Below are 25,593 nucleotides of genomic sequence, written 5' to 3' on the forward strand. Positions count from 1 at the left end.
GGGCTTAAGTCCTGCAGAAGATTTTGGAGCTGTCACCAGGTGGAATGTGGCAAAATAAAAGTTCAGATTATTGTTTTTACTAACTTGTATATGTGTTAATAAGAGACTAAGATGTATAAAACAGATGCAACTCTGAACACAACATCACTGTTTCACATCAGCTGTTCATTTTAAATGTCCATGTCAACCATTGAAATTCAAATCAAGAAGAGACAGAACAATCAGCAGGTGTGCATTCTGTGTCATAAGCAAAGAAAACCAATCTAGTTTGGCCCTGGTCCCCTCTGACATTTACCTCGCTTGTTATTAGATTATTGATGACGGTTTGGCTTGTTCCCATTATTTTTTAAAAACATGCCATACATGTAGATTTTTCCGTACTTATTGGTATGGATTCTACAACATCTGGGTGGTCTGCCCCTTGATTAAAATAAATTAAAGTACCTGTAATATCCCTCCCACTCCCATCTCTACATCCAACAAGGCAAGCCCCCGAGGGTTAAGAACCGCATCGTTGCATTACGCTGCCTCATGATTGGCCTCTAATGCTTGTCCTTGAGGCCTGAGCTTTGAAAAAATTCTGCATGCGATGTGTACGCACACTGCACAACAATCACTTCGCCATGACCTTTGAGGATCCTGATTGAACGGAGAACAATACAGCGTGGGTAATGTAGCTCTTTTTTAAAAATCCTGTTCCTCCTCATAGAGATTACACAAGACTGGGAAAACACGAATTACAAAGTGTTCAATATTTGCAGGTGTGATTCAAAATCAACAAACTGTTGCGCTCGGTGAAGTCTTTGTGAGAGTGTGTGATCCCACTGTAAATGAGTGCTGTGAAGTCTCACATCATTTCGTGTTCATAAAAAGCAGACATGGAGCATAGGTGCGGAGAATTAACATATGACAAGGCGAGACAAGGCGAAGCATGCGGCAAGGCATGCTTATGATGGATTAATGCTGTTTTGCATGAATTAACCAGGAATATATAAAACATGCTGTGAATCTGTTTCACTCGATGGTCAATTTAATACGATTTAATACCTAATTATGTTTCACTTGTCATACTTTAATGCCTCCTGAACGTGAACAATGAGAGGTGGGTGATTTAATTGATGCTGGTCTCCTCGTTCAGCATTCTCAGCTAATGCCAAGGGTTCTGTCAATCTGATAAAGGCAATAGATAATAACTCATTACCTTGAGTTATTAATGTTGTGTACTCTCACGGAGCGTGGAGCATCACTCACTAAGTCCTATCGGGCTGCTCAGTGCGAAACTTGATCACAAACAGATTAGGAGGAATGGAGGGATGCATTTGTAAACACTGTCTGTGGCTCCATTACATTTACTGGGGGAAAGGAGCAGACAAGGTCCACAGAGCTGCAGTATATGAGCATATAAAGTGAAATGGTACTGGGACTAATGAAAGTTTTTATGAGCTTTCCTATCAGCTTGAAGAGATACTTTTGGGTCACCACATTAGTGTGGATTGAATCAATAGCAAAGGTCAGTATGCCTTGACTTCAACTGCTCCTACTTCTCTTGATTCTCCACTCAATAACATTGTATTTTGAATTATAAAAAGTTTTTTTTTTTTTTTTTTAGCCTGAGAGGGAGCTCTGAACTCCTTTGTCTCCACAATTGTGTAATTAGTAATGGATCATCAGTAAAGTGGTATGTGACCAGCTGGCACACTTGCATTTATGTTGTACCTCATCTCCTTATTTGCAAAAACTATTCAGTAGGAGCTGAAACTCATAAAATCAATGTTGCAGTGGAAAATATTCTCAGCTTACTTACAGAATAGTTCTATAACAAATGTGAAACACATAGGCTACAAGCTCTTTGATTTAATGATTAGAAAAGGTCCTAGCGCAACAACCACCTCCTTTTCCTGCACAATACACACAAACTGTGCTATGAATTTTTATAATAGGGGTGAATAGAATTAATCTACAACATTTTTGATCATCGACTAATTGTTTAAAGCAGCTCTATTTGATATTCAGGTGTAGCTATGATTCAGAAGTTGTCTACACATGACTCTCAACGTGAAGTTGGCTGAGCCACCAACAGGGCCAAGAGTGTTAATAAGGGCACCAGTACGGACAGAGCTAACAGTGTTTATCTGGGGAAACTGGTGGGAAACCAATGCCATCTCGATATCAGCAGTAACCACAATATTAGTGCAGAGTGTTGCCAATTCGCTTTCACAATGACAGTGCTAACATGCTGATGTTTAGCAGATATAATCTCACCATTTTAACCATCTTAGCTAACAGCGTTACCATGCTAACATTTGCAAACCAGGCTGGACAAAATAAAATGGAGGCGGATGAGAATACCATTAGTTTTGCAGGTATTTAGTTGTAAAGCAAATCAAACAAACAGTCAGACATTTTGACCCGATGATGGCACTCGATGAAAAGTTAAAGCTTTTTTCCCTAATTTTGAGGTCAATCTATTCAACATGCCAGGAGTCAAAAGTCAAAGTGTAAAACATGACCTTTTCTGTTTCCAGTAGAACGCTTAAATTATACATATCTTCAGGGTGGGACTCTTATCAAACATGTTAAGTTTGGGGCAGATTGGATCATGCACAGTAGAGTTATAACGAACTTCCTCTTTCCTGGCAAAACATGTAAATTTGAGGCCTTGCCACATCCATGCCGTTCAATGAAAATGTAAAAGTTTTGCAATTTAACATCACCCACATCTGTAGATGCTATTTACCAAATTTGAAGACAATCTGATAAAATCTGTAGGAGGAATTTGTATAATGGCTGGAAATTGCAAAAAATGCCCTGAAAATGACAACAAAATTTGAAATAACTCACCTCCTTTTGGGTTTAAGACATCTTTCCCATTGACTTTTTAAACAATTCCTGGGATGATACACGTGCCTTCCAATTTTCACACACCTATGATAAACGTGGCCCAGGGGCCTGTTCTTTGAAATTTTTTGAGAGGCGCTACTAAGCAATTTTTTTTAATATACCCAAACATGAGACCTATAAAATATATAAATTTATACCAGTTCTCATGCATGTGCAAAGTTTGGTGACTTTTCAAGTATGTTAGGGACCTCAAATGCTTGCGCAGCTTGTGTCATCCCACACCTAAAAGCACATGAATCAACCTCTCTGAATCAAAAAAAGACAGAAATATAAAAAGTGAAAGAGCTCTTCTGTATTCAGACAGAAGGTCACACTCTAGACATCAATGTTTGTAAAAAAAAAGTGCTCAGTTGTCTACTGGCTGTTGCACCTCAGATGCTAATAAGTGGAAGTGTGGGGGAGATTTTACAAGTTTAGAGAGGTCTTCTGTGTGCTAGAAGCAAATACCACAGGTTACATTACCTGTGCAGAGGTGCCTTTACAGCCGACAGTGATGGATTGTTTGGTTTTCAGAATGAACGTTAAGTAGGGCTGCCTGTCACGGTGTGGAGTGTTTGAGTGAACCCAAATTAAGTATCTTGTGGGCACTTCAGGTGAACTCAGGTGACCCTGCTGCTACAAAATGGGCATATATAAGAATTTTACTACTGTCTGAATCATTTTGAGCTGACATGCAAAGCAGGATTCATTTTACCTTCATGTGATTCTCAATGCTTAATCCAAGACCTCCTGACCACAAGTAATGTGACGAATGTGCAAGTAAGCAACAGGGTGTATTATGCTTTAGTAAAACACATCTGATGGAGGACCATGGCATGCATCCATCATCCACAGCTCCAAAGCCCAGCTTCCTGCCTCGAAGATTAACCCAAAGTGACCTCCACTGAGGCTGGGTGAGGAATTAATGTTTCCTGAGGGCCACATCGGACCCCGGCATTGAGTCGTTACGTGGACCCTTTAAGGAAGTGAGGGCCTTTAGGGTGAGGACACAGTACACACTATTAACCCCTCTGATCTTGGATTATTGCCACGTCAGACTGATGCCGGTTATCACACACAGACCCGACCAAAAGGGCCGGCTATTATGTCCCGAGGTTAGCTTGCCACAGGAGGTGCTGTGATTGAACACAGTCGGTGACAACAAAAAGCTGCACTCATTCTTCTTTTCAGACCTGCAGAGTGAATTCCCCGGACAAAGAAACCAAATTTGAAGCAATCACTGCAACTGCGACACTTTTGACGTGATTCACATCATCAGCGGAGGCTCAGGCCTGAAAACCAACACTCCACCGGTACTTACTGGAGGAATCTCTGAGCGGCATCACCAATAAATCATTTTCTAAACAAACACTTCTCCTTGTGTGGGAAGAGAAATCATTTGTGAGCAAATCAGCTTAACTTACCGAGGATTCAAATGTTCCCTGATGGGGAGAGAAAGGTAGGGTAGGGGGCCGCCCAAAAGTCACATAACTGTCATAATTGTTGCTGAAAATAATGACAGTCCCCTCCAGCAGTTTCATGCTGCGAGCATTTTTCCTCTTTCCCTTTGTTGGATGCGTGTTTCCTCTTGAAAACCAGGATTGGGGGAAGAATGAGATGTGTTTATTTTTAGCAATAAAAAGTGTGTCTTGAGCTCCAGGGCTGCACCTCGGAGGCACGCAGGCGTGTCTGTCGTGAATGGGAATGAGCAGCAGATTTGTGTTGGAAGTGCTCCATGTATTTATGAGGGGCAAATTTTTAATGATGTAAAAAATAAGTAAATTAAAAAAATAGTGTGTCTTAGAAGTTTGAAAAGCTGGCAAGACAGCTCATCAGACACAAAGCGCCATAATGAAAAGAAAATTAGAGACTGCAGTCTGTTATTGGCCTGAATTATTATGTAAGGTTTAATACTGCAGGATACAGTTTTGTCACAGTGATAATGGCAATGTTGTTTTCTCAGCATCATTCAATTTTCCTTGCTAAGCTTTTGGTCCTCGGAGCATACGTTGCCACCGAGTCTTGGCCGACTGGAGGCAATGAATTCCAGTGCCTGTGGGAAATCTGTCTGACTTTCTCAACTCATTTTGTGTTCACCTGAGTTGCACCGAGGTTAATAGCTAATAGAGCTGCAGATAGAGTGGTCACTGAAGTATCCCAGAGTTCCTACACAGAGGATGTGCATGTACCCAAACACATCATTATTAAAAACATTGTGTTTGGTACATTAGGGGTGACATTATGGGTTTTTATGAGCTGTGAGGTTTGCCTACTGTCATTAGGAAAAGCAGGGTAGAAAAGAGAAGGGAAAAAAAAGCAACCTTATTTCCTGCTGGATGACATGCTTTCGAGAATCCAATGCCTGTTCCCAGTACTACTGAGCCAAATATCTGGCTAAATGAAGAGGCTGCAGAGCATGATAATGTGATTTTGGTGCAAGCCCGAGAACTAGAGAGGAAAAACACAAAGTGAGAGGTAGTGTTTGGCAGTGAATGCAGCACATCCTCAAATCCAGTAAAAAAAAAAAAAGAAAAAAAAAAGGCCCATTTCTACTGTAGGCTGTGTGTTGTATTCATTATCTCCCACGTCATGGTGATTCAGTGTCGCTGAAAGACTTAAAGTCTGTCATAGGGCACAGGGGACTGAGTCTCCCTGTTACGTAAAGGGATTGTGCTTTTCTGTGACCTCAAGCTGTTTGAGCTTATCAAGTTGTAAACAATGCACCACAATAAACTGATGAGCACTATGTCACCCAGCTACAGCCCTCCTTGTTTTATGAGCTGCTCTGCCAGCGCAATGTCAAAATGTCAATGGCGTCAATTCGGTTAAAACGAGAAAAAGAATCGACCCTTTTGCAGAGTTCTGCAAAAATACAAAAGGCTGGTGAAAAAGAGACAACTGATCCAGCAAGAAATGCTCAAGAGGTGGAACATTATGTGGGAAATTCAGATGGGTGAAAATAGGAGTGTTCATGATTCACCCCATGCTGCAGCCTGACGGTAGCCATCAGTCTTATGCTCTCCCGATCCATTCTTCTGAGTGCTCTGAGACTATACATAGCAACAGTGTGCTCGCGATTCACTAGCAAGCCAAGCATCATCCGATATCTTTGGCCCTGCCTAACGCTTGGGCAGCCAAGCGATGCATCTGCGGAGACTTCATGAATAAAAGTGCAGCAATAAACTGATTCTAATCAAAAACCAATGCTGGGCTTAAATACAGAGAGTTTTAGGTGCTCTGTAATCACTAGCATCTCTCAGGTGCCATCATGTTGGAGAGCGATGATTAATTTCTTTGGGGCTTCATGCACATGAGACCCTTGATCATAAAGGCCAGGGCTGACTAAAGAGAGGCAGAAGCATGATGTGAAATGATGACGGTGTTGGCTCAGCAAGGGAATTTAACGAGTCTTATTACAGTAATTGGCTCTTGTTGCTGAAAAAAATCTGGAGAGTTCATGCCTGACTGGGTGGAACAAACTGGAGAGAAATTCCCACCTTTGCCCCCGAGTGTGTGTGTTTAAAGAAGAAGGAGAACAGGGAGAAAGAGGTGGTGAAGGTGAAAGATAGCGAGAGGCTCCCACAGGCCAGGTTTGGGTTTTAAATAAGCAGCTCTGAATGAAGCAGTCCCCGGAGGGAGAAGACCTCGGCACTGATGACCACAGCAGTGTGAGGCAGTGGACACACTCATATTAAGAAAAGGACAAAGGCAGGGCACACTGAAGTGAAAGAGAGAGAAGCACAGTCTGTACTTAAAGTATTTTTCAACCTGGACCCTTATTCCCCATGTTTTTGTGTCTAAGTGAGTAATGGGGACAACAAGTTTTGAAATTGGTCCAGTATTGAATGCGAGGGCTGCACTTTGCAACTGTTTAACAGGCTACAATGTAACCACTCGGGGCATTTGTGCACACTCAGTTTACATCCACTAAAACTGCTTATTTTTTCCACTGACTGGCTCAGATGCTATTCTTAGTGTCTAAAAATGTTATGGAAAGGATCCCAACAGAGAGAGATCTTTTTGTTAGGGAGTTTTTGTTTAACCAGAAACAGCCCGTAAATCACTATCGCCAAAACAGTCAGACTCCATTTAAGTAAAAGGTTATTTAAGTGTCTATAGAGCCAATATATTTTCACATCTAACTAGATAAATTAAGGGTTTGTTTCAACCCAATTAGAGTTGATGATTGAAGAAATGGAAAGGTGAACCTAGAAGTGCTTTTGAGTATGACTTTTTTTTTTCGGTAAATTTAAAATTATAAAATGACCCTTAATTTTAATGGTGTCTGGTGGGTTTGGCATAGCAACGTGTGGTTAAACAAGACCGATCTATCTTTGTAGGAATCCTTTACATAATGTTGCCAGACACTTATAACAATGTGAGCTTGCCAGTGGAAAAAACAAACACTTTTGGTGTGCATAAATCAAAGGTGTGAATATGCTCTAAGAATATACATTGCAGCCTGTTTTACAGCTGCTGGCTACAACCTTTTCCTCAATATTAGACCAATTAAAAAAAATGTTGCTCCCATTTGACACAAAAATTTAAGGTTCACGTTAAAAAATACAGAAGTTACATACTGAATTAAAATGATACATTTTACCAGCCTCAGTATAGCCTGTTGAAGAAGTCAGCAGATGCACTGTTTTCTAGATCTTGATTAAGCTGCCAGTGACAAGATATTTACAGTTAAAATAATTCCAAATGTCCATTTTGAGTTACATAATGCAGTAATGATTTTAAAAACTGTGAGAATGAGGGAAATGACAGAGACAAAGTAAGAGAAAGTGAAAGAATAGGAAAAGGTGAGAGCGATAGGCAGAGAGGTAGCATACTAGGTATAATTATCATGAGGGACTGGTGCCCCACTGTGGCACTTTCTACCTGAATGTAAATGTTAATGGTCACTGCAGTTGACACTGAATTGTGACCCTGTGCTCCAGTTTAACAGTTTAAAATAAATGTTTTCAGATTGGTCGTAATGCTTGAACAAGTACTCTATGTGAATACGTTATTACGTTTATTAGCACTGCATCAATATAATGGACTGCACCTCAAAGCAGGTACTTTTAAGGTGTTAAATATGTACTTACTGATGTGTGACAATGTCAATTGATGTTAACCAATACAAATGGCAAACAATATGTATGTATTCCACTAAATACACAAACTGTACCAACAAAAAACACAATCAGTTAAACAAACTAAAATAAATAAAGTTTCTTAAAAACTGCTTTCTGTAAAACCTGTATCACCATCATTTTGTTCTTTTTCCACTCTAACAATGCCTTCATATCAGTTCTCAACACTGACAAATTGATCAAACTATGCAATGCCTGAACTTTTCCCTCAGTCAAACTTTAACTTCAGCTAGCTGATCAAATGTGTGGTTTTAGGAAGCCAAACAACTCACAAGCTCATTTAGTGCTATTAGATTTAAATTGTGGAAAACATTCACTGAAAAGCCACTGAACCAAACCAATCAGCAAACCACAGGGATTCTTTGAAGCAATAGTTCTCAAACCTTTTCTGTCATGGTCAGAAAACAAAGAAGTTTTGCCACTTGTGAAAAAAAAAGCAAAATCACAGCATTTTTTGGAACAAATACACAAATATCTCCAGCCATCCTGATGGTAAACTTGAGAGCAAAATTGGCTTTTTAAAATTTAAAACATCACTTCTCTTTCTTTCTTTTCATTTCTGCCAAAAGGCTTATTAATCTTGTACAACTATACACATTGTTCTCTCTGAATACATCTTGCAAACCTCAACTTTGCCTTGAAAGCATCAGATTACTTGTTAGCTGCAACCACCAGCTCACCACCAGTTTGCTGTGTTGGTTGGTCTGTTGATCCACAAAAATTTCCCCAACCTTTGACACCCACAGTCAAGTATGTTTGTGTGTGTCAAGGTTTGTGTTTGTTCAGGTTGTTGTCCTGCACTGTTTGTATATACCTACAAAAAGTAATGCACCAAAATGTGTATGTAACTCCCATTATCATGAGCCAGTAATTGTTATGTAACCCAAGTAATCGTGAAGGCTGTGATCATGTGACAAATGCACTGAAGGGAGTGGAGAAGGAAGTAATATAAAGTCCATAAAAGGACATACGATGCGTTGATGGATGGGTCAGACAAACACAGGACTTTCCTGGAGACCAGTGTTTGTGTCCTGCATGAACCAAGTGAACTTTTATTAAGAGATTAGAGTTATTTCAAAGTATGTCACTATGTAACATTATATAACTTAATTTTAAGTATGAAACATGATGAAAACCAACTGTTTTTCTTTTCCAAAATCTAACCTATTTACCTTCCTAAACCCAACCTACTTAACTCTATGTTAAATACATAATGTGATGAGTGCAACCATAATTCTTTCGCTAAAATTAATCTAACAGGTATGGGTGCTAATTTGTTAGATATCACATGAACCACTGTATGCATATTACTGTCAGATATCATATGAAAAATTGTATGTGTATGTATCATTGTATGAGGATGCGGTAGTGCTGTTCATAATAAATGGGGATGTGGCAATGGGGGTGAACTTGCCATTGTTTGCTTACTATCCCACCATGAATAGTTTGATGGTTTTTGGAATTTTTTTAAGTGATTGTATAACATCCTCAAATATGGAAGATTTTATCCAGATGTATATCTATACCTATCCAAATGATCGCGTAGACTGTTAACCACTATTTAACCACTATGAAATAGGAGCTGAATGATGTCTGCACCAGGAGCAAAGTGATGACACCTCCCCCAGCCAATTTATACCACAGCCCCTGGAGGTTTCCGAGTAATGAGACTGTTTGCATGCTGATGGTCAGTTGATCTTGTTATCACCCCGAGACTCCAATAAAACCACAAGCTTCAGCGAAGTTAGCGACAGCAATGAATTCAAAACTATCACTCCTCATTTCATTGACCGTCTTCTGCCCCAGAACATGATGCTCATGGATGATAACGATATAAATATTTGCAGATGTATTCATCACTGAGTCATCTCGCTGAAAGAAAACAAGTATTGCATTTTTTGCCAACAAGCTCGTGCTGTGTTTCATAAATGAGTCATAAATGGGAGCATTCACAAAAAGCTCATCCAAGACGTTCCCCCTCTGAGTCAGTTCAAACTTTCCGCCGCGTTTCTGCTGCTCATCAGTCTTTTGCCTGGAGGGATGTCAAGCTTTCCCCCTTGCTATCCCAGGATTCTCTGAGCAAAGCTGCTACCTATGTACTCCCCCCTGCAGCCTTTACAGTCAAACCAGGGCAGCTGCTCACCTGGGACACACGCATGCATGCACGCGTGCACACGTACACACACATACAGTCATGGCTCCATCTCTAACCTGCAGCGTGATTGGGAATACTGGGGTGTCTCATTTTTAAAACGCAGAAACAAAGTAGTGATAGCCACCACTGATTCGAACTTCTGCTAAGGCTGCTGAGGATCTCTCTCTCTCTCTCTCTCTCTCTGGTAAGGTGTCTGTATCTTTGCCTTCTCACTACTCTAGCCACTGATTTTGGCATTCCTGGTGACTGAGGTGGACAAATTGAAGGCAGCAGAGTGGGAGAAAACGAGAAAAACAGGTGTTCCCTTTATATATCCATAACCATCCCCACAATGTAAAATCTATGATCTTAAAAAAAACCTAGGAAAGCGATTGCTTGGAAAAATGTAAGTCAATATGACTGATAGTCTTATTTTATGTTTACATTATATCTAATTGTTAAGCTTACTTAAAATTTAGTCATTTTTACTTAATTTTGTGAAGTTGTTGCAACATAAATATTACAAGTTTAATAATATGAATCTTTCAAAGTTTTAGCAACTTCTGTTTACTTTCAGTTTCAGTTTACTGTGCTATATATCTGTATTCTGCTGGTTGCTGCATGTTAATGCTAACATAAACATGCTAAGACAAACAGGACTCGCAGATCTCCTAACTTCATCATTGGCAAAATCAAACTTAACAATTAGATATATTTTCAAGATTATTCAAAGAAAGATCATCCTGTCAGATTTTACAGTGCACATCTGCATATGCCACCCTCCCTGAACTTTGGTGTTTAGTTTGGCACACTGCACTCAAATTAAAGCTTGACAAGATGACGTGTAATTTCTGAAGCAGTGCCACAACTTTTATCTCATGGCCTCCTTCATTAGGTTGGCCCAATAAGATTTTATGTTGTATACCTAACTAGAGGGGTCTCCCTGAGCCATTAAATGTACTGAAGGGTAATATTAAGTACAAAAATATCAGAGTAGGACACTTAAATGTCAGAGTGTGTGTTGAGTGACAATAAATGGTGGTTTTGGGGCTCTCTGTGTGTCTACAACTCGAAAGAGAATGAGGGTTCGAGAAAGCTGAGAGAGCAACTTTGGTTACTTGATGATAAGCTCAAAAGATTGACTGCCTGCTGCACTTTTCCTTGCCGCCTGGTGAGGGAAAAAAATTGCTCGCAGTTTAAATAGCATGGTTTTTTAATCCCACTTCACTGGGCAGCTGCAGGCAATCTTCAGATGTTATATTTTCTTCTCACTCTCCCTGCTCGCTCACTCTCTTTCTCTCTCAGATGGCTGTTAGTGACATAAAGCTGCTGCTTTGCCATCCTCTCAAACACTAAGCCCCTGGAACGTTGTGGAGGGGCTGGGAAAGGCGTTGCAATCCAATGTTGCACTCTTGGCCGTCAGGCTGCTTGGTTATACTTGACTGTGTACAGTATAGTGTATGGAGCAAAGCCAGGTCGGCTGGCAAAGGCCGGTAAAGCTGCAGCCCAAGATCTAAGCTGAGAGACATGACTTGTCAAGCTGAAGGCCAGAGGTCTCTGAATATGCCAACTCGAGCATCGAAAGCAGAAACTGCAGCTTTGTGAGGTTTCAACACAAAGTGACATGGATAGTCAAAGCTACTTAAGTTCTCAGAGTTCCTCAATACAGCACTCAGTAGCACAAAAACCCTGATTGTATGTGCAACTAAAATTTGAATTCCTCAAACTTTTTAGGTGAAGAAAAAAATAATCATATGGGAGCTACTGTACAGATTTTTTTTTACAGAGAATAAAAGCATATTTGTACTTTTTTGAGGAAACTAGGCTTCAGACCTCTGGGTGGGAAGTTCCAATGGCAGCAGAGGACAGACTTTTGAGCAAACCCCCAGGAACAGCACCAGGCTTTAAAGCCAGTTTTACACAGTGGCCAAATTAGAATGACACCTTCCGGGTACATCATGTAGGGCCCAAAAAAGACTTTTTAACACTAACTTACATTGTGAAAGAGACATCTATTAATCAGTAGATACATTTCTTTTTAGTGTCACAGGCCCCACAAAATAACTTTCTTCACTATTTGACCCATCTGGACCGGAAACATTTCAAAAGTCTAGACTGGATGATTGAATCATTTTATCCTCATTCAAGTTAGCAGAGCACTAAACTGGAAGTTGGCCGCTCTGCAACACTTGTCCACACATGGCCGCTGTAAGTCTTGGTACACATGTTCTATGGGCCCCACAGTATAGAAGATTTGGGTAATTTCATACTATGGAAACAGAGCTTGAATGGGGCCCTGCCTCCAACGCTGTATCCAGGTTTCTTTATACATTCATAATGTATACACATGTTAATTTTGCTTTTAAATGATTGACAGCAAATAAACCATACCCCATCTACCCTGATTTGAAGGAACAGTGGAGGTGCAAAGGAAACTTTAGCAACTTGGGTAAATTTGCCTGTCCGCTGTTGGAGGTTTGAACACTGGCTGCATGGGGGGAAGCCAAAAACCTTTCATATGCACACACTGCGATGATAGGTAGTTGAAAATAAGAAAAAAATTCCCTTTAATTTCATTGTCTTCTGTCTTGATCAACAGGTGATATGGTGATTCATTTTTACATTGTGATCTGTATGTTAGGCTTTAGTTTTCATGTTTTTAAGCTGTTTTCATTGCTGAGTGAGTTTGACATTTTGGATGTATCCTTTGAAGACATAATAGATCTTTTTGACTGTTTCTCTCTAAAATGGTTTTTTTATTTTTCAAATTGTTTGATAATATTTCATCAAGGAGTGCAGTTGCAGAAGAACCAAAAATCCAATCCATGCACTCCTAGAGAACATTAATGTGGAAGATGTTTGGCCTGCAGAATATTATACTGTATAAAACTTCAATTTCTTTCTTTTGGTAATTCCAATTTTTGACCCAATAAGTTTTCAGGTCAAAACAAACACCAAGGATATAAAGCCTAAAGTCATTTCTCAGCAAAAGCATCATTTGGCTTTTATTAGATAACCAGAAAGAGGGTGCATATGTAAATTGCAGGAGCACAGGGTGCACTATCACGGCTGTTGAGCCTCTGTGCTGTATAATGCACAGCATCAGTACTCCCCTCACACCTACCAACAAGTCTCCTCTATATTGGACATTGACCTTGGTTAGCGGTCTGGTATGCATCTTATCTGTCTAGCCAACATGCAATGTAAATGGGTTTTTGAAAATTAAAAATCTATGCTGCCCAATTCAATATAGGACCGTATTTCTGGGCACAGAGGGAATATGCATTAGACTGTAATGATATTACTTACAGTGAAACTCCAAGACGTCTTCCACTCTCCTGGGGAAATGAGTAGAAGGGCCTTGAATACATACAATGCCTCAATATGGTGGGGTTTCACAATAGCAAGACATTACTGAGAGACTGTCATTTATAGTGTTGATTAAGTGCAGGTAAGTGTAAAGGTACAGAATAACACCATAGAGCTTGGTGCTTTATGGATCACAGTTCAGGGCATTAACCTATGAAACATGAAGAATCTTAATTGTCAACACAATAATTCAGCAGAGCTTTGGAGAGGGCACAAAGCAAACATGGACAGCATAATAAGTGCAATATATAGCCACCACACTGACGACTTTCGTCTCATCATCTGTTCTCAAATTTCTTTGCTTTCTTGTGTGCTTTTTAGACTTCTCACCAGAAAATATGGCTCGTCAGTACATCCTCCCACTACAATCCTGTCTCCTAGAAATTTCATTCATATACTTCTGATTTACAAGTGCAAATATGGTTCGATAGAATCATAATGTATCCCAGATTATGTTTTTTATCAGCACTGTTTCTAAAGTCACAAACAGTAGATATTGGTTAAATGTTGACTGTATTCACTATATTCTTTCTGTTTTCACTACAATATCTGCTCGTACTGTTGGAGTATGTAAGTATGTAACCTAAATCTCTGTAACCGAACAATGATTCCAGCTAAAGTGTGATTATAATGCTAGGATAGGGAACAAGTTTCATGTGACATGAGCCCTTAAGGCTCTGTCCAAGCAAGGTTAAAATTGTTATGCAATTGCAAGAATGCTGAAACTACTGTTAGAGGAACTGAAATGCTATTGTATAGGTCATTTAGGAGTGTCATGTGAAGGTCACCCGCAAACAGAGACAAAAATGAGGAAATATTAAATGTGTATATGAGACAAAAAAAAGAGTGTGGGTGTCTGGTCTCTGTGACTGAGTTCAACAGGTCATGCAGAAAAGGAAAAAAACAACTCCTAAAAAGGGACTGTCCTCGAAGTTGACCAATCCAGAGAAAATGCCACGCTGAATGGGGAGCCAGATGATGAGGGGAACCAACCAGAAGATGATTCTACCTTCATTCACATTTCCTCATTGTAAATAGTATAAAATACTGGATCAGGGAAAGACAGGTTGTCAGAATGCAGGCTGACTCGCTGATGTTATCGGCTAGGGAGAGGCATTTCCTATCCAGAGCTCTGTAACTGCTCATTGCTTGCTTGAAAAGATTCACTAAAAGGTTTGAACTCAAAATTCTAAATTCTGTGTGGACATTCAGTTATTTAATGTTTATTGAGTTGCTTTTAAGAATTCTGAACATAGCACTCACCCTGGGAGGGTGAGAGTTTTTTCTACTTGCAGCAACCAAGAGAAAAACTCCTTCAGTACCAAGTAAAGCATGATTAAACTTTGTTATGGTTATGTTTAGAAACTCACAACATGGAGAACATTGTGGTCTTGGTTAAAAACCAAAAAACTGAAAAGTGACTTCAGGAACAAGGCTCGGAGTCATTTGCCCTTTACGCCCAGCATCCACTTCAACCACTTTTGCATGATTTACAAGTGTCTCAAAAATGTTAGATTCTTTACTGGAATAATTCAGTAAACAAAATCCAAGCAGCAGTTATGTCTCCCATCAAAACACAGACAGCAAATTAGTTGCATATAAATTATATTGCTATAGGAGACAGGGTTGCCCACTCAGTTTTCACTTTCCTCACTCTCCATCTCAGTCCTCCTTAATGCAATCCCACACACTTCACCTCCCCCAAACCCACTTCAATCTCTACCATTTTCTTACTTTTTCACCCTCACAGTGAAGTTCAGGGTCTTGGTGCAGGTTCAGTTAATGAACATTTGAGCATTTGCTGTTGGTGAGTAAACCCATCCATGCATCAGCTGAAGGACGGGGCTCTTATTTTGACTCAGAAACAGCTGCGATTTCCTTGTCCCCACATACAAAATGAGACAGACACCATATGTCAGACTTTGATGAGACTTACTTTGAATTTATATATTCTCAGGGTCTTCTTAATAATTTAATTTTTGAGGGGGTTGCAGTCATGGAGTTCTTGTCAAGGTGAGTTCAGTATCTTTTCAGTAACGTTTATATTTAGGGCTGACCCGCTGATGAAAGTGTCCTCCCTGTCCTTGTTCTAAAATGGCTATTACTCAGTAATGTCTTCTCATTTTTTCTCTGTGTGTCAAAGTGTTATTTTATGTCACAGTACTTCCTCATTTACTTCTTCTCTCTGCTGTTTGGAGCTGTGTCTTCTTGTATAGTATTGCAAATTTCTCCCAACAACTTAAAGAAAGTGATATTTGATGCATCTTTTTTAAAAATGAACAACACCTTTGGCTTTCCTGCATGGAGAGTTACATCTAAACACAAACATTCTACTAGAACTATTCAGTATGCTGACTGAGCAGCTGTGCCTTCAGCATTTCAAGCTTTTATGCAGATTCTGTACTGTATGACAAACAAATGCTTGGGAAACAGCAATACTCAGAATACTGCTGTGTGACCAATTAGTTGTAAGCGCTACAAATTACTCAGTTAGGACTTCAAAAGAACTTGAATTAACACATTCTTTAAAACTACACATTGTAACAATCGCTTACTGAAAAAAAAGCCCTCAACATCTCCAAACATCATAAATATCTATTTCATATCATGCTGCCACCGTAGATAGTGTCCAGTAATCTTTTATGTGAGTTTTATTTGGTGTATATGCATTATGAGATATGGGAGTAAAGGTCCCAGCAGGACATGTTGCCCCTGGCTCAGCATTCTGCACAAAGACAAAGAGATAAGATGTGCAAATGTGCATGTTTGCACTTCAAACTGTCTCTATCTTTCTCCCTCACACCATCACACGCTCTTTCTCTGTCTTCCTTGCAGGACAGCAATTACCTGCAGGCAGTGTGGCCTTGGAAAGCCTTATAAATGCACTCAATTCTTCTCTGACAATTCTCAGAGCAAACACACATACATATAGGTAAGGACTGGGCATTTAATTTAATTTTGGACTCTGGTGACAATATAATTCATCAGTTTCAATTAAGAGTACTAAATGGAACTTTTTTGTGCATTGAGAAGTTTAAAGGTGCACTTCCAGGCTAAGAGACATTTTGCTATCTTGCGAACCTCCAACCAGATTTTCAGAGCAACAGTAACATGTTCCCTAGGCTCAATCAGGGTTTGATTGGGTCCCTAAATGTTGTTCTCACAGTATATCGAGACAGTATTTCACACGCCATCTGCCAGAGTTTGCTGGCTTACTGAATATTAGGAAGAGGTGTTACACAGCGTTATAGCGTCTTTCAGCCATTTGTTTTAATTTTTCGGCCAACAAGAGAAGCTCTGATAAATTCGTTGTACACTCCCTGCCCAACGCCAAATGACAGACAATCAAAGTTGGCAACTAGCTTGTGAATATAGTGGAGCATTTAGCTCCAGTAACAGCAGATATTGCCTCCAGGAGTTGGTAGAGACCAGAACCTACAGCTAAAAACAGAGCAGATATTGAACATTCATCAGCTGGACAGAAATACAACTCCAAATATATGCTCATTGCACACTGCACCATATCTGCTGGATGTGTAAATAATCAGCTGTTCACCATATGAGCAGATAAAATGTCAATGTTGCATTAGACTGTTCTGCTGCCCAAAGAAGCCAATTAATACTGTTTTCACCATGTTTTACTAGGCCTACTTTAAAGTGGAAAGTGAAATGTTTTTAACTTTTCAATTCTACCTCCACCTAGCATCTCCAAGTGGTATTATTGCTGATGCCCCTGTTGCAGCGACTAGCGGGATCGCTTTCATTTTCCTCAGAGCTTAGCAACTATCAACAGAGCTTAGCAACTATGGACTCCATTCATCGTAAATAACCTACATTCAGTTGCTTCGAGAAATACTTGTTCTGCCCCCCTGCCATTTCCACTATTACTGTGGACAGTAATGACTGCTACAAAATCAGTCATTCACTCTTTTGCTGATAGCTAGCACTGGACCTGAGAAAACAAACAGCACAGTTCTCTTCCTGCTTTTGTTGCACAATGGTTGACGCATCTCCTTTTGTGCTGTAAATAGATTCTTAATTTTTCCCAGAAGATCATACCCAGAGGCCGGCAGCATTGCATAGTGAAAGCTAGGCTAATAGTTAACTAATTTTTTTAATTGTTCTATAGCCATTACATGGTACAATCAACATAATTCAATGTTTAAACAAAAAGTAATATCAGGAGGCTTTACAAAAATGCTACACTTTTCAGATGCATGCGATTAATGTTGTCTCAAAGGTCTTGCATGTAGGATTAAGGGGCATCTTTTGGCAGCAATAACTATAAGAAGTTTAAGTATAAAATAATATATGTAAGTATAAAATAGGAATAAGTATGTTTTCTTGAGCATACAATCATCTAAAAATAAGAATAATCGTGTTTATGTTGACTTAGAATTGACCATTTGTAGTCCGCCATGTTGTTCTACTGTAGCACAGAATGGACAAAGCAAACCCTGGCTATAGATATGACCACTCAAGTTTTCATTTCAACCACCATAGTTCCCCTTACACGCTTGGCACAGGCAAGAAACCTCAGTCGGATGCAATCTGCAACCACTACATCCACTAAATCTTACACACTGAACCTTTAATTCACATCAGTTTAAAAAAATAAACTTCACCCAAATAAGCTTATAATCTAAACTTAAAAAAACCTTGTGTTTAAAATTAGGAAAACAAGCTAATCAAAGAATAAATATACAAGTGTGATTATGGTTTGATACTGAGCCCCAGATGCAGATGCAAACACACACCCTTTCTCCAAAACTGGTCTCTATGAAGTATCTAGGGAAACCATATGTCTTCCTGTGGCTCTATGGCCCTGATGTCCTGTGCAACATGGAGCAACACCACGGAGTTGCCTTGGGAGCTCCCTTCTGCCCAGCTACACACCAGTTTGCACACATAAAATACTGTATACACACACACACACACACACAACATACATGCACACAAATTCTCCGTCCTTCCCTCAGGGCTGTCCCCCGTCCGCCTGTCTCAGCAGGAAGGTCACAGGCACACAGTTATCGCGCTTGATTTGATTACGTCTTAATCCAATCAAGCAAAGCAGAGAGAGCGCCATTGATTTTTGAGACATAGAATAATGCTTATTGGGCTTAGAGGCTCATGGCTGATTCCTGGACAAGGTTAAGTCCCAGAGGGAAATATCATATCTTTCACCGCGCCTATCACTGAACATGTTCATGGGTTATTTCGAGATTCACCCGACACAATGCAAAACGCGACCAAAGATGTCAGCTCCAGTTGAAGTTACAGGTAATTTCTGGTCACTGCTGGTTTTTGGGATTGTCAGTAACAGCATATGAAACCCAACAACAGATAACAGATGAAACACAGTAATGCAGTGATTACCAGCTATGGCTGTGGGAAAGGAATGATCATCCCTAAAAATATGACCCATGCAAAAAGGGACAGACTCTGGTTTTGAAATGGAGACAGATTTATGTGAATGATTTGCACTTGGCAATGGAGACAGTGTCAGTCATAGAATGAGATGTGAACACAAACTGTAACATTCAGTGAGATGTGAAGCAGAAGCAAGTGAGGTCAGTCAGCGCTCTGAAGCGTCCTTCAGCCTTCATGCTGTCAACCAGTCAGGTCAGTAAGGGTAACCTAAAAGTCCATAAAGATGGCGCCTCCTGTAGTTTTATTTGTTGCATGCTTTATAATGTGGGTTTCAAATGAAATCAAAAGCTGGAGGACGCCATCTTTATGTACAGTTTATATATTTTTTTCCATATGGAACCTAAAACCTGGCACGCACCATTGCTTTGCTGAGATGAAGACTGAAGAACAGTGTGTCTGCAGCACAGCGTCGCCCCCGCTCCACTCCCCGCCCTCCCCTAATCAGCAAAACAACAAGCCAGGAGATGACGATGACAAGAACTATTGGGGAATGGCAGGCCCACTCACCTTCTGGTTCACCACACAGTGTGCACTGTGATTCTAAACAAGGACCAAAGAGAGACAACAGGAGATTAATAGAGGCAACACATATGTGAATGTCTGTTTGTACATGCGTGTGTGTTAACAAATATCAGTGCCACTGCTCTCTACATAAGAATGTTAACAACTGCTATTCATGATCCAGCATCTTTCTCCCTCTGTGTCAAAAAAACCCCAAATGAAAACATTAAAACTGAACAAATAACATGAAGAACAGCTGCTTTTTTTTGCTCCTAATGTCCTTGCAGAGTGGTACCCATGTGCAATATAATGGAAACCCAGCCACCATGCATAATATGACCATCAGCCAAAGGCGGCCGCATAAAAAGACAAAATGATGCGGAGGCGTCAAAGGCAGGGGGAAACCCCCCCCCCCCAAAAAAAACAAAACAAAATGAGAAATCATATTGCCTCAATTCATCACTGCCATGTGCAATAGATGCTGTTTGCCAAAACAAAATACACAAAACTGGGTGAGATTCAAAATTTAAATTAAAGCCAAAAAAAAAGCATTGATTCATGATTGCACACTATCTGTCATTTTTATAACTCGCATTAAGAATGATCCTTTGATTCCAGGATTTGCCAGGCGTCACATGCATCGTGCATTCGTATGTAAATAAGTTGCTCTGCTGCTTTTATTCCCATGCAAATATAAGAGCACACTTTACTGTAAGCCTCAAAATCTAAATCAATATATGTGCATTACTGTTAATGAAGTATCACTTTTTCCCAGGAGCCAGCAGAGCGCGGGCAGCCTCCAAGATTATTTTAAACAAACAATATTATTAAATGGGTTTGTTTTTCAGAGACAGACACTGAGCATAATGAACAGAATGATGATGAAAATGAGCGTTATGTCCTCAGGCGTTAGTTTCCACAGACGGCCCCAAAAACAGCTGTGGCGTGTCAGTGTTTGTCTCTCTTCCCTGACGTAGCAGAGGCCAAAAGAGGCCATGTTGTTTCATTCTATGCCGAGGCTCTCCTTCAACTAATCACTGCTAATTAGGGGCTTAATTAGATCCACAGCAACCTTGGACTCCTGACTTGTCTTATTTGGGTGAAAAGCAGTGAGACAGCCATTTTAATGGATCAAAAACATCTATGGTGGATACAAACGCAACAAAACATGTCCATAAATCCTCAAAAAGTGCTGCCATTTTTAACTGTCTTCCTCAGGTGACCTTGCTCATGGGCAGAGTGCAGTGAGGACAGCTTGGCAGACCAGTGGATGCATGAAAGAGCACCTCTAAAGGTTTGTTGTCACTGTCAGTCTGGGCAGTGACACAGCCTTGCTGCCATCTCATCATAAAACTGCCATGCTGGTTCTCGCCTGGGCGCCTTGGCTGCTCCTAAACTTTCAATACTCACTTCAGAACACCTTCTATTTTTATATCTCTAAAATGCTTTTCTTCAATTGTACGTAAGTGAAGAGCGAAAAGCCAAGACTGAGGATTAATTTTCTGTTGCTATCAGACATTACAGTGTGCTCTCAAACAAACAGAGATCACTGAGGAAAGACGATTCCACTGAGAAAATATTGTCACTTTGTAAAAGTAAGTGCATTATAACTCTGTTTGGATCTCTGTACTCAAGTGCTTATGTGGGTCGGTGGCTGTTGGGGTCTGTGGACTTAAGCTGCACACAAATGTTACGGCCAGCAGAGCACTGGCGGACAGCTGAGGCCTGGAGAGAATTTACTAGTTTAATTAGTCTTTTTTACTTCCCACTCCCTACAGTATAATTCCACAGAGTCAAAGCAATTGGCTCTATTAGTTTGTCCTGCCTGCTTAAATTTAAAGTGCTCTTGAATTTCCCTGTGTGGAGCCCATATTGATCTGGTCTGGCTGTTTTTACAGTATGGAAACTGTTCCTGGGTAATTCTCATTTGCTGTCCAATTGGAGGTGTAAAGTGGCTGCCGGCCTGTAGCCGTCAGCTAAACTTATTATGCTTCCACTTTTAAGGATAAGAGGGAAGAAGTTGATGCAAATTTAAGTCACGATGGAATATAGAGTCAGAGGAGCACATCTGGTAACTTTCATTTATATCTGTGATCTAATGAGACTCAAAGTCTACAGGCATAGAGGCTCTTTGAGGCTGCACTTAGGCAGAACCACAGACTGTAAAGATGGACGACATGTCTCCACTTCCTCCCACTATACAAAAATGAAGCCAAAAGGTCCTGCATACTGCCACTGCCATCTTGCGCCATGACGTCATTTGGAGCCAGATTCTGCGCAGTAGGGATCTTTGCAGTACTGAGTTCCCCAACCAAGTAAGTTTCAAGTCCAAGTTAACTACTGCAAGTCCTGAGTGAAGTCCAAAGTTAAAACTGACGAGTCCCGAGTCAAGTGACTTGACTGACTGAGTTTCTAAAACTTTGAGTCCTAAACAAGTCAGATTATGCTCTTTAACAAATGTAATGCCATTTTAACAACAGAGTAATAATATATTCAATTAAGAAAAATCAGGAGAGCTTTTTAAATAATTGTATTTTATAACCAGAAACCACAATAGAATGAATTTTGAATGTTTCTGTCCTGTCTTGTTGGTTTATGTAAATGTTGCAAAATAGTAAATAAAGTACACTAAGGTCATAAATGACATCACAAACCAAAACATACTTTTTTATCCTTAGGCCTAGCGAAAGGTATTAAGCATTTTCATCTCATATGAGGAGAAAAGAGATGGGAGGTGCAAACAAACAGAAGCAGGGAAATGACAGACTTTAAAAAGAAGAATCATAGTGACAAAACTGTTGTATCTACATCAAGCAAAAATATCGAATAGTTTATCAATGCTGCCTCTATCATTCTCCATGAGAGGGAATCCCAAATGTGGATCGATATCCATTAATGCAATAAAATTTAAGGAAGATGTAACAGCTGGTTTATGATCAGCTGTCAGTCTATTTCAGTATGCTAGTCTCAGTTAGCATGCTTCATTTTCGAGCAGAGCTGGACGCTGACCTCTTATGCGTTATGACTAAACTAACATAGAGATATCCACAGGGGTCTGTGGAATCCCCTGGTAACAGCCAATCTCCAAACACAACATACACGGGGAGCAAATCCTTCGCCTTGATCTGATAATGTATTCATCCATAATTAAAGCCTTCATTTCCATATCAGCGCGGCTTGCTCACACCTTCACTGTTAGCTGATCTCTCTTTTACCCTCACTCATTCTCTCACCCTCTCTTTTCCCCAGTTCATATATGATGTGTGAGAGATACAGGTGCTAATTAGCTTATGCTAAAACTGTTCTTGGCTTTTTCACAAGAAAGCCGCGTCTCTGAGAAAACACACAAGGTTATAAAAAGCAAGGCGTGATACCATAGGTGCGAGGGTAGAAAGACTTTATTCAGGGAGTTGGTGCATTTCCCAATGACTTGGGATTTACTGCGAGGAACAGCCACCATAAGCTTGGTTTGCTCTAAGTTGGGCAGCACACACTGTAAGACACAAGTCAAATAAAGACTTGTTTATTGGGGCTGGGTCAATAGGTAGTCAATAAAGGGAAGTACTCAGTAATGTAAAGCTCGCACAGATGTGCGCTCACACAGATGGACTAACACGATTGTGTACTTACAGGCATGACCACACACAGATAAACTGACTCCCACGATTATACTCGAACAAATCATGAGAACAACACACTCCCACGCCTCCAGCTTCTAGCCTCATCTATGTGTACGATCACCAATTTCAGTTTACCTTCCCCTTGACTGGCACAATCCATCTTCAGCGGGGCCCCTTGCGTATATTTAGCCTCCCGCTGGAGCTGATCTAGCACTTCTCAGAGGAGACGCGGTGCTGAGCGCAGGGCTGGAGAGGAACTCATCAGCCCGGCAGTATAAGTCCTGTCTGCCTCTTCAGGGGCTAATTACACTGCACTGTCACACACACACACACACATTTTCGAGGTATGCGGCATTCACACACATTATGCATTTTACGTGAACAAGCTTGGTTGTAAATATGAATGTACACAACACCAGTAGTGTTTTATGGGATCAGTATTCATGAATCACCACAGTCTGAGGCTTCAAGGGACCATTTGACATTTTGGAGAATGCTCTTCTCAGCTTTCTTGCTGAGAGTTGGATGAGAAGTTTGATACCACACTCCTTTCTGTTCCTAAAAGGGAAAGCTCACCGCCTTCTATGCGGAAGTGTTAATGGAAAATATAGTCCATTGTATCATCATTTTGCTACAATGATTTTCAGCATTGGCATTTTTTGTTGGATGCTTTCGCCGATACCAATTGTGTGGTAACGTGGGCTATTGATTGTTAGATTGTTAGAGCATGTGTGTGTGTCACTATGCATTTAAGTTTGAATCATCACAAAGATACACTGGGGAAAAAACAAAAATAGGCCAGCAGGGCTAAGAAAGCAGATTTATGTCACCTAATGGTACTGAACTGTAAATTCAAGAAGAAAAATGTTAATTTCATTAGCAGCCTATGCTGTTTTAACTGGGCATCAACAGCTTGGACACAATGCATCCTGGTACATGTGGGCACTGCTGAGCGAGCTGGAGGACTCTGCTTTCTTTATCAATATCACATGTACCGAGGAAATATGAAGCTACAGCAGGCAGCTGGTTAGCTTAGTTTAGAATAAAAACTGGAACAACTTTGGTTTTTGTATGGATTATCAATCATGATATAATGTGTTAATTTGTGAGCTTTGAGAGGCACTGGTAGGTGGATATTTTGTTTTGCTTCACATAAAGTCAGCTAAGCAGTTTCCCCTGTTTACAATCAAAAAAGAGAGTGATGTTGATATTGTCAACTCTCAACAAGAAGGCTTTCCAAAATTTGAAACTATTTATTAAATTCAAAATTTATACTGAGCACTTGTATTGAAGAAAGTGAGGTGTTTACAAAGCAGTAAATAAATGTTCACGCTATATAGTTCTTAATTCTAGAAGATTTATTGCATTGAGGTGTTAAACATGACTCTAAATATTAATTTTAGAGCTCATGACTGCAAAACCAACAAAATCAAAACTTAGTGTGCAATAAAAGCCCAACAAAGGCACTAGGAACACTTATTAAAAACAGATAACAAATCAGAGAACTATACTCATCCCTTTATAAGAGCAGACAGGGAGTTAGCACCTTAATATAGTACAAGGAGCTCATTGTCAAAAATATTCCCATGTTCCCTTCTTAGATGAGAAACAGCAGGCATGTGACATCACGCAGCCAGTGTTCAAATCAAGCCGGCCGTCAGTGTTTGTGGATGTAGACAGTGTGAGAACACTACAAACAGCTTAATCGGCGCGGGAGCTCCAAAACAAGCTGCATCACAATAAATGGTTAAAAACAAAAAAAGCTTTTAGTCGGCCCCTGTGGCTGTGCATAGACGAGGCAGTGGGCGTTCAGTGTGACGTGAGTGCAGGGATCTAGGCACGACCTTCAGTTACAGACAAACACTGTCATTCTGCAGCGAGTAAAAAGCCATCACATGTCAGGATGCATCCCCTGTCTATTCAGGAAATCTGTGTGTTTGGTGTGTGTGTGTGTGTGCGTGTCCGTGGCCTGTGAAGCCATTGATTCTAATTCTAACCCAAGCACATTTTACTGCAATAAGAGATTCATAACACTGCTGTCTGGATTATTGCAGCTGCTGAGGGTTTATGTTGTGTTTGCAAGTGACTAAGGTTAATATCATCACAAGATGCATGAATGCATCTGATACAAAAGATGTATTGACTAATAACCAACAGCTCAACTGATGCTTACAGTTAGCAGAGTCTGTGTGTGTATCTTATATTCTCCCCTTGTGGCAGTCCTGGCTACTACAGGGATCTCCAGGTAGTTAGGTAATGGAGACTGGGGACCAGTGTCAGCTGTAGGACTACAGTAATCCTCCCCTGGATTAAGAAGCCATTCTCAAATTAGTGCTTTCATCATTAGCTTCAAAAACAGTGGTGTTTGTCTAACAAACAATCTTAAACTGAGCACAGAGAAAGCCATTAACCACAAAAATGTTGTCTGTGAAAAAAGCATAAGCTACCATTAGCACTGGCTAACAATGATATGTTTCAAAAAATAAAATATAAAATACAAATAAAGATTTAAAATGGA

At 40.2% G+C, this 25,593-nt stretch overlaps 1 protein-coding gene across 8 annotated transcripts in view; it reads right to left on the reverse strand.

Annotated features, from left to right (window-relative positions):
* dlgap2a (discs, large (Drosophila) homolog-associated protein 2a) overlaps positions 1-25,593 on the reverse strand; it is a 199,601-nt gene that overhangs the window by 87,836 nt on the left and 86,172 nt on the right. For 2 of the 8 annotated variants that reach the window (XM_088087246.1, XM_088087250.1), the window contains one exon: positions 19,462-19,494. The exons of the other annotated variants lie outside the window; for them this stretch is intronic. In XM_088087246.1, the coding sequence (XP_087943372.1) occupies positions 19,462-19,494 (33 nt within the window). The remainder of the gene's footprint in view (positions 1-19,461; positions 19,495-25,593) is intronic. 8 annotated transcript variants of the gene reach the window in all.

Source organism: Plectropomus leopardus, chromosome 14, assembly GCF_026936395.1.
Source record: "Plectropomus leopardus strain MGB_pleo_1.0 chromosome 14, ASM2693639v1, whole genome shotgun sequence".
NCBI lineage: Eukaryota > Metazoa > Chordata > Actinopteri > Perciformes > Serranidae > Plectropomus > Plectropomus leopardus.